At 44.4% G+C, this 13,976-nt stretch overlaps 1 protein-coding gene across 3 annotated transcripts in view; it reads left to right on the top strand.

The window, feature by feature from the left end:
* Window positions 1-31: 31 nt before the first annotated feature.
* Window positions 32-13,976, top strand: part of KYAT3 (kynurenine aminotransferase 3) — a 29,632-nt gene continuing 15,687 nt past the window's right edge. Inside the window, exons 1-2 of one of the 3 annotated variants that reach the window (XM_075286570.1) lie at window positions 32-95; window positions 8,320-8,420. In XM_075286570.1, coding sequence (XP_075142671.1) covers window positions 8,322-8,420 — 99 coding nt within the window. In that variant the 5' untranslated portion in view covers window positions 32-95; window positions 8,320-8,321. Of the gene's footprint in view, window positions 96-8,319; window positions 8,421-10,224; window positions 10,339-13,976 lie in introns of those variants that run through there. The other 2 variants (XM_075286571.1, XM_075286572.1) reach the window with 2 other exon arrangements.

Below are 13,976 nucleotides of genomic sequence, written 5' to 3'. Positions count from 1 at the left end.
TATTTGCTGTGCTGTAACCTGGTGTCATTAGCTGCTAGCTGCCCTCCCTTTCCTCCCATGCTTGTGAAGTTCACTGGGTTAGAAGGACGCAACCAGTAAGTGATATGTTTACTGCACTGTTGTATTCCCTGGTTCTTGACAAGAGGTGCTGCAGCAGCTGTGCCTTGCGCTCTCAAGCCTTAGTAAAGGTCTAATGACATTGTGTACATGGAACTCTCAGGCTGCACTATGGCTTTGTTCACACACTACAGATTTGTTGCAGCATGTATATAGATTTCTGTAAAGCATTCGGTCAGAGTGTCTGCCATGTGTGAGCCTTCGCCAATGGAAGACTGACCTACGCGCCATTCTTAATAAAGACCCTTACTGGTGCCGGGAACGGGAGATTTATGAAGAGATGGCACCAGTGGGATCTGCCATAGATTTTCATCTAAGGTGCCATTGGACGCTGATTTGGGAGCAGATACCGCCCTCGGATCAGCGTCAGATTTCGTCCAGGTTCTGCTTCCTGTTGTTTTCAATGAGAGGAAGAGATTGTAGCGGGACAATCTTGTCGCGGAGACTCCCTGCTGGTCAGGTCTATTCATCCGGGCCTAATAAATGGCAGAATGCAGATGCCAGACAATGATCCATCACCTGAACAGCCCTAAAGGCGTAAATGCTGGGATAGAAGCCGTAGCCGCTGCCACAGGGCCTGGGACAATAGGGGGCCCAGCGACCCCTGATGGGTATTTTTTTAATAGGCCATTACCTGCTGGAGTAACCTCAACAGGTAACGGGTCCTATTTACTGACCGATCCTTGCCCCGACTCATGGCCACCTGCACTTCCCCTTCTTTGGACGTGGCTGTTAGCAGGAGCAGGGATTGGTAAGTAAGGCTGCAGGCCGACTAACCCCACAAACACTGCTATTGTTATACTCTGGGGCAGTGGCGTAACTATGAATGGCGGGGCCCCGTGGCGAACTTTTGACATGGGCCCCCCCAACCGATACCGAAGACCTCGACCGCACCCTCCTCCACACTCTATTATGTCCCTTAGTAAGCCCTGCACACAGTATTCTGTCCCTTAGTGGCCCCTGCACACAGTATTATATCCCATACTGTCCCCTGTACACAGTATTATAGCCCATAGTGTCCCCTGTACACAGTATTATCCCCCATAGTGTCCCCTGTACACAGTATTATCCCCCATAGTGTCCCCTGTACACAGTATTATCCCCCACAGTGGCCCCTGCACACAGTATTATCCCCCATAGTGTCCCCTGCACACTGTATTATAGCCCATAGTGTCCCCTGCACGCAGTATTATAGCCCATAGTGGCCCCTGCACACAGTATTATAGGCCATAGTGTTACCTGCACATACTAGTATGCCCCACAGTGGCCCCCTACACACAGTATTATCCCCCATAGTGGCCCCTGCACACAGTATTATCCCCCATAGTGGCCCCTGCACACAGTATTATCCCCCATAGTGGCCCCTGCACACAGTATTCTCCCCCATAGTGGCCCCTGCACACAGTATTCTCCCCCATAGTGGCCCCTGCACACAGTATTATCCCCCATAGTGGCCCCTGCACACAGTATTATCCCCCATAGTGGCTCCTGCACACAGTATTATGCCCCATAGTGGCCCCTGCACACAGTATTATAGCCCATAGTGGACACCCTTAAACAATTATTATACTCTGGGGTCTTTTCAGACCCCAGAGTATAATAATTGGGGACCCGGGGGAATAAAAACATAAAAAATTACTGTTACTTACCTGTCCTCCTATGCTGTCTTGTCCGCTGTCGGCTCTCTTCTATGACGTTGGACGTCACATGACCCGGAAAGCAGGCCGGGTTCATGTGACGTCAGACAACTAGGAAGGAGGCCTGGCAGGATCGTGGAGAGGTAAGTAACAATGTTTGTTACGTTCCTTTACCTCTCCCGGGCCTCCGATCATTATACTCGGGATCTGCAAAGACCCCCGAGTATAATGATAGCCTTTGTGGGGCCCGCGGTGTCACTTACCGATCCCGGCCCAGCCAGGATCGGCAAGTAAATAGGGCCTATTAAAAAAAAGAAAAAAAACGCAGCGGTAGTGGCTGTCACCGGGCCCCCTAATAACCCTTTGGCAGCTGCCTCTACGGTAGTTACGCCCCTGCTATGGGGTCTTTGCAGAGTATAATGGTCAGAGGTACAGGGGAGGTGAGGGAACATAAAAATCACTGTTACTTATCTCTCATGTGCATGTCTTCCGTCATGTTTGGTGATGTCCCAGACATCATGTGGGCCAACCTGGCGTCATTATGCGTCGTGACGTCGGCCTGGTTCAGGTGACGTCTGGTCCAACATTGAAGATGACCGAAAGTAGTGGGGAGTGCATCGGAGCCAGGGAGAGTTCAGATATACAGGACTTTTTGTCCGGTTGAAAAAAAACCCAAAAAACGATTTAGCCGTGGAGAGGCAGAAGACTCACATAGGCGGTCACTTTGAAAGCCTATTCAAGGGAATGAGTTTGAAAACTGATCGCCGGGTTTCCATCTCCTGTCCAGTTTCTCGGGGCAGAAGACAGAAACCCGGCAGAATGGCTAAAGCGGAGACCGGGCGCAGGTGTGAACTCACCCTTACATTGGTAAAGACTGAAACCTAAGACCCCAACCGTCACTTAGGCGATCTCCTCCTTCTCCTTCCTTTTCTCAGGTCAATGGCATCCCATCCAATTGTCTCAAGGCAATGCACCAGCTCAGTACCATTGAAATGAATGAGGTTGAGCTGCAATACCAAGCAGAGCCACTATACGACATATGGCACTGTGCTTATAAGAAGTGAAGAGGCCACAGCACTTGTCCTAATGCCAGAGCCCCTTTGGTCAGTTGATCAGCAGGGTTTCTGGATGTTAGACCTCCGCCAATCTTGATGACTTGCTTTGGTGGTCAGACCCCCACTGATCAGCAACTTAAAAATTGCTAGAATACCCATTAAATTAGTATGGCGACCTGACATAGTCCCCGGGTTTACCCTCCATTCTGATCCTTTCTTTACAATGCTGAAGCTTTAAGCAATTGAACATTATACCGTGATTGCAACTAATGAAGGATTATTTAGGACGTGCCCCCTTTTACACACCACACCCCTTAATTTTATACCACGCTGCTGATTTTTGGTGTTCCTTATTCACATATCAGCAGTCCTGATTTAATAGTGACCGATCTCTTAGCCAATGGCAGCGTGAGACAGGATGGCATGGACGCAAAATAATTGACATGATGGATGAGTGCAAGATTATCGATTTTATTGAGATGACCTTTGGATCTGGTTATTTAGAGAATTGCCCAGACCTATAACTGTACCTAAAAATACTTGTCCTTCGCTCCAATACTACACTTGCGCGCCCTGTCGGGGTATAGTCATGTGCTGCTCATGTGCCTCATTCTATATTAGACACGCTGGTCATGTATGCATGACTACATGGAGTTATGTAGTAGGAGACTCCAATGGTTAATATAGCTTCAGGCTTGTGAAGAACATAGAAAGTTCTGTATCTTCCCCATTACTCAGATGGTAAGCCTTGTATATATGTAAAGCAAAAAAACAAAAGTCCAGCTCACCAAACCATGAATCAAAAGTCTTTTCCTGACCTAGTTGATGCTGGATTTTTTACTTTCTTGTATATATGTGTATGTAATGAATGTTAAAAATGAACATCAGAGTCCTGGGACCGGGCAGGGTGCAGTCATCTGCTCATGACATCATCTGATGCAATATTTTAGAATTTCAAGGGTTTGTCCACTTTATATTATTGATGTCCTCTCCTTAGTGTAGGTCATCACTATTAGTTCTGCGAGGGCCTGACAGTCAGCACCCGCACAGATCAGCTGATCAGATCAGCGTAACTCCCAGTAAACTTTACTTGCCAAGAGCTGCGTTGCTCACTTACTGTACTGTAGTTTTCTCGCAGCACTGGGGGCGTCCCCAATGCTCAAACAGAACTGGAGGCATCCCCTGTGCTGCCTTCTTCTTGTTCGCCGCCTCCGCCTCTTATTTCCTGTTCAGCCACAGGAAAATGGTCGACTGCGCCCACTGCGATGGACATGTGCAGTCGGCACTTTTTGAAGAAGATGGGACAAGGAAGAAGTGGTGGATAGTTTTCTCGCAGCACAGGAGACGCCCCCAGTGCTGTTTGAGCGTTGGGGACGCCCCCAGTGCTGTGAGAAAACTCATTAGCATATGGACGAAAACCGGAATATTATCGCAACGGCGGCGCAGAGAAGACATCTAAAGGTAGGGGAAGAATAGCCTTTCTTAACAGCTCGTGTACTTGTTGTATTTGTTATTCTACGTTTTTGCATTGCGGTGTATGCCCAAGGTCGCTTCATGATTCTAATATTCAGCATGTCATAATATTTTTGTATTTTTCTAGTCATGTGATTGTATAAGTATCGTCTGCTCTCTAGGAATGTAGCCCTCACCTTAGTAAGTCACCTTGAATACTCCATTTCAACAGACTACTGTACAGACTACGGCCACATTCACACACATTTTTTTTTTCAGTGTTGTACAATGTACATTTTTCCCCTATCAGTATGTCTTTGTAGCATGGGAGGAAATCCACACAAACACGGGGAGAACATACAAACTCCTTGCAGATGGTGCTGCGGTGCTAACCACTGAGCCACAGTGTTGCCCCTGTTTTTTTCAGTATTTTTTAAATTAAAACATCAAGCGCTTTTAATTTTTACAACCAGTTTTTTGTTGGTGTTATAATTTTCACTTTTCGTATTTTGGCTTTTTCTTCTGTATGCGGTGTATCCATATACACCGGAATTTATGAATCCATATACACCGGAATTTATGAACCCATCTACACCAGTTTTCTGTGTTATTGTGGCACATCTTTGACGCATTGGCCCTTTTGAGCACCAAACATGCGCTCCATCCTGACATTTGTTATAACTCACGCTAGGAAACTGTTGCAAGCCATATAGGACATGTATGCCAGTTCCTCACTTGAGTAGATTTCCATTCTAGCGCATGAGACCGCGTCTCATTTATTAATCCGTTTTGGCCATGACTCCCATTATACCATTTTGGAGAATGTTGGATGTTTTGATGACTTTTTATGCACATTTTTATGTGCATAAAATTTTTTGACCCCCAGGGGATCTGATCACGAATACAATACATTGCAATGATTAACAATGATTCCAGTTTTGTGTTTACAGCTCCTCTGCAGATTTATGCATCGATCAGCCCTTTGTGTTGCAAAAAGAATGTGAAGGAGTAACCCGGGCTCTAGCCTTGCTGTGTTTGGTTTTCCATATGTGTTGCTTCAGTTCCTTTGCTATTCCCCATCACGTTTTCCATTTACACCACATCCCGAATTAAAGCTCCAGCAATTACTTCAGTCCATTCTCTGCTTCAGTGAAACCCATAAACTGGGGCCATGTTTTATTGATGACTTGCACTTCAAAATCAGCTCTAAATTCTGCCTTAAATTTGCCACCCATTATTTTCAATGGGGAGCCAGTGATGGACGTGTACAGCAGCTGGAACCCCCAACAATATGGAGAACAAGCTTCTGTTGTTATCTGGTGGCTGCGGGGTCAACTGTGTATTGTTTTAATGGGAAGTTAAAGGGGTTGTCCGCTACCACACCAATACTGGGAGACGAATATTACTATTTGTATCATAAAACGTTGTGCAATTTTCCAATATACTTTCTGTATTTGGTATACTTCTGGTTTTCTTCATCTCTCCTTGGTGTCATTCATTCTGCTTAATTGCAGTGTATAAAATCTGTCCATGGTCATGTGATGTACAGCCCATAGTCATGTGATGTACAGTCCATAGTCATGTGATGTACAGTCCATAGACATGTGACATATGGTCCATGATCATGTGATGGACACACAGGTGCACAGCTCGTTACTAGGCAGTAGAGATGAGCGAGTACTATTCGAAACGGCCGTTTCGAATAGCACGCACCCATCGGAATGAATGGAAGCAGCCGGCACGCAGACTTTGCCGGCCGCTTAACCCCCTGCGTGCCAGCTGGGTCCATTCATTCCTATGGGTGCGTGCTATTTGAAACTGGAGTTTCAAATAGTACTCGCTCATCTCTACTAGGCAGATGTCTACTGTTCTGTGACTATAATGAGCTGTGTACATCACATGACAATGAGCTGTGTACATCACATGACCATGGACTGCCCATCACATGACCATGGACTGCCCATCACATGACCATGGACTGCCCATCACATGACCATGGACTGCCCATCACATGACCATGGACTGCCCATCACATGACCATGGACTGCCCATCACATGACCATGGACTGCCCATCACATGACCATGGACTGCCCATCACATGACCATGGACTGCCCATCACATGACCATGGACTGCCCATCACATGACCATGGACTGCCCATCACATGACCATGGACTGCCCATCACATGACCATGGACTGCCCATCACATGACCATGGACTGCCCATCACATGACCATGGACTGCCCATCACATGACCATGGACTGCCCATCACATGACCATGGACTGCCCATCACATGACCATGGACTGCCCATCACATGACCATGGACTGCCCATCACATGACCATGGACTGCCCATCACATGACCATGGACTGCCCATCACATGACCATGGACTGCCCATCACATGACCATGGACTGCCCATCACATGACCATGGACTGCCCATCACATGACCATGGACTGCCCATCACATGACCATGGACTGCCCATCACATGACCATGGACTGATTTTTATCCACTGGAAGTAATCAGAATGAATGATAGCGAGACAAGAGCTAGAAAATTCTGAGGAATTGATACAGAAAGTATATTAGAAAATTATATAACTTTTTGTTATACACGCAGTAACATTTGTCTCCTAATATTGGTCTGAACATGGAACTGTAGCATTCATGAGCTATCCTTAGGCCATCAACTTGTGGGTCCGATTCCCAGAACCTCTGCTGACCAGCTAAATAGAGGGGCCAATTCTACTTCATTGTTAACCCAGGCTCCCTTTTAGGTATTTAGGTATACAGCAGGGACTTTACAATGATGGTTTCTATTGCTCCCATTTGCTTTAGAGACAACATGGCTACCTACCTCTGAAATTGGGATTGGGACCCACCCATTTTTGAAATTACTAGGGCAGCCGGGCTCCAGTTGCTATACCACCCTGAGGTTATCCTCATGATTTGTATTAAAAGTCATTTTAATTAATCTCTATATACATGTACATGTATGCATCTATGTAATCGCTATTGATAACATCACCAAAAACATTCTAGCAATTTATCTATAATGTAAAGTACACGTATACCTGATGGTGGAGGATACCATTGTAAAACATGAGCAGAATTTATTTTTGATTAGCACCATGTACGAGACATTAAAGGGGTTGCCCAGTTCCTATCTTTATTCTTTCATCACTATTGAATACCACTGCCACAGATACATAACATAACCATGGTCAGATACATAACATAACCAATGCGTACTCGCCTCTCTCTGGACCTCCGTTTCCATATCCGGCAGCTCTATATGTTTGTATACAGGTCATGTGCTGTTTGTGCAAGGGGATCGCCGCCGCCAATCACAGGCCTTAGCGGTCAACTGTTCACAATTGCCCGTATACATATGAACGGAGCTACTGGCAAAGAAAACAAGTCTCGGGGAGAGGCGAGTACTCATTTGTTATGTGTATGTCTCTCTTGCAGCAGTATTCTATAATACAAATAGGAACTGGACAACCCCTTTAAGATTTATACCTTCAGGCCCACAATATTGGTTTCCTCCACTATGTCTATGGTATAAGGACATGTAACAATAAACTTTAATTTTGCTGTTGCTTAAAGGGAACTTGTCCCCTAAAAATTCAATCCAATCTACAGGCAGCATGTTATATAGTGGGAAGAGCTGAGTAGATTTGTATGTCATTTTGTGGGAAAATATAGTTCACTGCCCCAAATCCTCTACGGAGTCCAATGGGCGGGCCTAGTGATGACTGTTATTCATTCCATCACTGATTAGGACCGCCCACGTGTCCCCTAAACCCAGAATGAGCTGAAATGTAGACCCATAAATGGCAGGTTATACTGAATATTTTCCCATAAAGCGATATATCAATCTGCTCTGCTCCTCCTGCTCTATAACATGCTGCCTGCGGGTCAGACTGTATTTTCGATGTGACGGGTTCCCTTTAAGTAGATCGATATACCTCATATAGTTGTATAACTATAATTCACACCTATTAAGTGCTTGCTAATTCTTTGCCTCTCTTATTGACCTATCCTATAGGCATGTTGATTGCTTTTCGTGCTGTCTGCCGCCTTGGGAATCGCTGTCAATTGCTGAAGACAGTTCATTCCTCTCAATTCCTCAGCTTTTCCACTACAGGAGTATGTATTGCTTTTAACATTCCAATGGACTCTTTTCAGAATTGATTTTGGCTGTGCCGGTGCCGCTTTATACTGGGAGGTTATTTTTGGAACCGCAAATGTATCCTCAATGAGCATAAATTTCACATTTGTTTCTCTTGCTCTGAGATATTATTATTGTTGTTTTCCACGATGTTTTTTTTCCATTACTCTGACCTAATAATGATAATATTTGCTCCAGCATTGACAGGAGTGCCGTGGGGAAAGTAAGTGGAATTTACTATTTGTCGATGAGGACAAATATAAGATGTTTATTTTAAGCTAAATATACACAAACACGCACTCGGCGCGGCCAAAATTGCGTTGATGTGCTCTAAGTAAAACTCAATGGTCTGTCCTAATGAACTGGAACTGATTTAGGAAATGCTGGAGGAGAATCAGGAAGTGAAAAGATCGCCAACGTATAAAGAGAACATTGCTGGTGGTTTCCGTATAGGCACTTTCTGGCTGGGGTCCGCTATGTGGGCCATAGCCTTAAAGGGAAGCAAAACAGCTAAAAAACAGCGGTTGCCCCCCTCCCCCCCTGCAGGTCACAATCAGTATTCCCTCTCTAGAGTTGGGCTCCTTTTGGATTCCAGTCTTCTTGGGACAGACCTCCTGTCTGTCTCCAACTGGTCCAGTCTACCTGCAGCACTCTCCTGCTGTGTGCACTCCCTCTGGAGTAGAGCCCCTTTCTCCGGTATGGGTGTGGTCCAGGTCCTTTTTAACCCTGTTTTGGGTCGCTCTACAGCACCCTCTAGGTTCACACCTTCACAATCCCTAGAGGGGTCTTGCACCCCGCAAAGTCTAATCACTAATATAATGCATTGTACAATTGCAGCACTTCTATTACAGGCTGCATAGAGCAGCCTGTAATAGAATTATATGCCGGACAAGCCTAAAGAGTCTTCCATAGGTTCCTGACTGTCATGACAACAGATCTCGTCCTAGGGGCTGACAATCCACCCCAAAATGTCAGCGCCCAAGACCAACAGAGAAAATGCTGACTGTGGTGCTGGGGGGAAATAATGCCTTTAATCGGCGTGGGCACTGATGGCAGACATAGGCGCTGGGTGTCTGCTCAGCGGAGAATCGGTGGTTATGGCAGCAGCTCAGCTCCTGAGAGGCAGACATATTTCATTATCCAGCATCCGCCGTACTATTATGGCAGATGGTGGGAAAGGGTTAAAACCAGATCAGTTTCCCATCCATGTGTCACATTTTTCATCCATTCCCTGGCTGTGTCTCTGTTTTTGAAGTCTGTTTTGCATCCGTCATCCATCTTTGTAAGAAGTCTGGGTATTGCCAGACGTCAGCTAGAATCCTTTTAAGCATGACGCCTCTGGACTTTGGATAGTGTACGTAAGTTCACTAGGATGGAAATAGCTGACGTTCTAAATATTAGCTTGCTATATGGGATTGGAAGATTGGACCATTGCATGCTGCACTTGCATAAACCTCCGTTTTCCATACTAGCTCATTTTCTACATCAGTACAGAATATCTAATAATACATTTAAGGGGTTATCCAGTTTATTAAACAATGAGCCAAATAACAGGATGCTTCAATACAAAACACTTCCTAATATACAGTATATCCTATGTAAATTCAGCTCTGTTTATCTGATTTATTTTTAGGTCATTGACCTCAGCTGTGACGTTTCCTTTGTAACCCCTGTGAGCAGTCCAGCTGGCAAATGAAACGTCACAGCAGCATGTGACCTCAGATGTGAGAGTGATTTATTACCTGATTTTATTGCAGGGGAGGGGTACACAGAGAGGGTGAGCAGACAGATGAATCATGGGAAATGTACTTTGTCCACAGATTCACTGAATGTAGATAACAGTGATACAAGAGCAGCAAGTAATATAAAGCCAAGCAAAGGCTGCACAAGGGAACAGTGAGTATATGGCACTGCTGTGGATGCATTTGGAAACTGGATAACCCCTTTAATAATTGGTGATCATTTGCTATTGGGAGTATGCCAGGGTACATTGTCAAATGTTACATGTTATGTAGAATGAAACGCAGCTTTCTGGTCCACATATAGTATAATACTACTTTGATGGTAACAGGTGTCAGTTGTAAATCCTGGTACCTGCTATAGCCATGAAAAACTTTTTTTTTTTTATTTTTTTTTTTTAGATCTAAAGGGGTTGTCCTGGTTTTTATTTATTTATTTTAAATCAATAAAAATCAGTGCGGGTCTGATTCTTGAGACTGCAGCTGATCCGCTGTTTAAAGGTGCTGCGGCACCCAGACGGGTTCACAGTCTAAAGTTTGCTTTCTATCGGTAGCGGCTGTGTGATATAGTTACAGCACCGTCTTGGTCAGTTATATAGGACAAGGCTGTAACTGCATAGCACGGCCGCTGGGAAACAAATGTCATGGGATGTGAATGGGACCCTCAGGAGTGGCACAGCCCCTTCAAACAACGGGGCCCCACTGATTTTTTTTTTTTTTTTTATTGATGACTTATCCTGATAACTTCCAAAACTCCCTAATAAACCATTCTGCCTTACTAATATTGATCTCCTATTGACGCCTGTGTGTGACTCTTTGGTGAATGTCCTGTCTTGGCTCTTCAGGTTTCGCTGTGATGGTATCTATCAGTCCTGTTGCTAAATGTCCTCTCCCATCTTTTTGTTTCAGCCCTTCCAGTCATACCTGTCTTTTCTTATAACATTGATCCTCTCATTTTTTGGTGAATCATTCTATGTCTTCCTTTTGTGGGTCATAACATTTTGTATCTCATTAACATCACTAGCTGTATTATAAAGATTTTTTGGTAGATCTTGCATATTCAGATTGCTCTGTAAGGCTGTGTTCACACATGCTTTGTTTTCATCTGTTCTTCTAGTCCATCATACAAATAGAAGAACACACTAAACATTAAAGTTGATCCATCTTTTGATGAACAATGGATCCCAAGGGACTTCATTGACTATAATGGGATCTCTTGGGTATCCATTGTATTCTATGTGATTTTGTAGGCTGAAAAGTCCTGTTTGTGCAGACTGTGCTAGAATCTCTGAATGGAGTCTCAGTTGCAGATGTGAACGTAGCCTTACCCTAATTGTTTCCAAGGTTCATTCTTCCAAACCTACACAGTCTTAGATACCAGTAGTTGCTCAGCATCATAGACCTGAAATATTTGTTCCAAAAATAAATAAAAAAAATCCCAGTATTGGAGCAGTTCTCCTATTAAGATGTGTGTAGAAGATGCATGGGTGCTAGGCATCTTGGTGCCACTTACCTCTAGATAAATAATAGCTTTGGACAGGAAAATTTCAGGTACAGCTGCTTCTAAGGAGCACCCACCACCTTTCTCCCAGCCATCCAGAATCTTATTCTATACTATCGAGAAGTGATGCCAACTTAAGATGTCACATCTCATGTCATGTCTCATGTCTCAAGGCTCTGTATTGAGTAAAACATTGACTTACATGATAGCTACATATCAATGGATAAATGGCACAAGAGATACAGCTGGCTTCATTCTGACACATTATGGTGCACGGGACCCAATTTTAAAGGTAGTCTACCTCCTCCCCCAAGTGTATTCAGCTGTCGCCATCATGTTACACAGAACACATTACAGTGATAAACCGTATACTGTTTCTGCTGCTCAATTTAGATGGGTGATGTCGCATCACTGGGAGGATCAACTCTCATCGCATAGGGTGAGATGGTAGGAGTCTGAATTGCAAGAGCAGTTAAGGCCCGCCCCCAGTGCACCAAATGGCCTAATTTTGATAAGACTTCAAATTTGTTTTTCTCTAAATCTACAAAAGTGATATAGATACAGTGCCTACAAGTAGTATTCAACCCCCTGCAGATTTAGCAGGTTTACACATTCTAAATTAACTTGGCATTGTGACATTTGGACTGTAGATCAGCCTGGAAGTGTGAAATGCACTGCAGCAAAAAAAAATGTGATTTCTTTGTTTCATATTTTTTTTAAATTGTGAAAAGTTTATTCAGAGGGTCATTTATTATTCAACCCCTCAAACCACCAGAATTCAATAGTACGGCGCATGTCGGGTCTGCAACTATGGCGACCGCCATAGCCGCCGGGTGTCTACTGCTTTAAGCAGTAGACAATCGGCTCTAATGCCTCCGATCGGTCCCCGGACCGATTGGAGGCATTAACCCCTCCAGCGCCGCAGTCAATGGCGCCGGAGGCGCCATTTTCTTGGCGGCGCATGGGCGCCGCCATTTTGCCCGGGATCGCCGGCTCCTGGATGCTCCAGGGCCGACGTCACGTTGGCATGACAGCCGGGAGCAGGCTTGTCTGCAAATCCTCTCTTTTGCAGGCTGGTCTATGCAGCCTACAAAAGAAAGGATGATTTTTTGCAATGCATTAGCATTGTAATGCATTGCATTAGTGATCAGACCCCCTGAGGTTCAACACCCCTAGGGAGTCTAATAAATGCAAAAAAAAAAAAAAAAAAAAAAAAAAGTGAAAAAAAATATAAAAAGTATTAAAAGTTCAAATCACCCCCCTTTCCCTAGAACACATATAAAAGTAGTTAAAAACTGTGAAACATATACATGTTAGGTATCCCCGCGTCCGAAATCGCCCGCTCTACAAATCTATAAAAATATTTTTCCTGTTCGGTAATCGCCGTAGTGGGAAAAATAGTCAAAAGTGCCAAACCGCCGTTTTTTCTCTGTTTTGATGCTGATAAAAATTTGAATAAAAAGTGATCAAAGCAATAACATTTCCCGAAAATTGTAGAACTAAGAAGTACACCCGGCCCCGCAAAAAAAGACGCCCTATGCATCCCCGTACACTTACGTATAAAAAAGTTACGGCTGTCGGAATATGGCGACTTTTAGAAAAAAATTTTAACACAGTTTTGGATTTTTTTTAAGGGGTCAATATGTAAATAAAACCATATAAATTTGGTATCCCTGGAACCGTACCGAAACACAGAATATAGGGGACATGTCATTTTGTCTGCACAGTGAACGCCGTAAAACCAAAGCCCGTAAGAAAGTCGCAGAAATGCATTTTTTCTTCAAATCCACCCCATTCTGAATTTTTTTCCTGCTTCCCAGTACATTATATAGAATAATTAATGGCGGCATCATGAAGAAAAATTTGTCCACAAAAATTAAGACCTCATATGGCTCTGGGAGCGGAGAAATAAAAAAGTTATGGGGTTTAGAAGGAGGAGAGTCAAAAACGAAAATCAAAAAATGCCATCGGCGGGAAGGGGTTAAAGTCATGTCCTTTCCAGCAACAGATAATGAGCTGTATGGGTCCCTAACCCAGTCAAGGCATTCTGTGAAGGCTGAAGAGAAATAAAGCGACAACTTCTCCTCAAGAGTTTTCAAATGTCTGCCAGTCACCTCGCACATTGCCGCAGTGTTGCCATCATGCAGTTTCTCGGTGAGCGGGAACATCTGAAGGTTGCCACCCTGCACATGTTGTTGCCAGAGCTGCACCTTTAAACGAAATCCGTTCATTTTATCAGTGCTTGTAAGCAGGTTTTCATTTCGGCCTTGCATCCGTGTGTTCAGTTCATTCAG

Source organism: Leptodactylus fuscus, chromosome 9, assembly GCF_031893055.1.
Source record: "Leptodactylus fuscus isolate aLepFus1 chromosome 9, aLepFus1.hap2, whole genome shotgun sequence".
Lineage (NCBI taxonomy): Eukaryota > Metazoa > Chordata > Amphibia > Anura > Leptodactylidae > Leptodactylus > Leptodactylus fuscus.
Note: the sequence above shows the minus strand (reverse complement) of the source record. Positions and strands in the feature narration are given on the sequence as shown.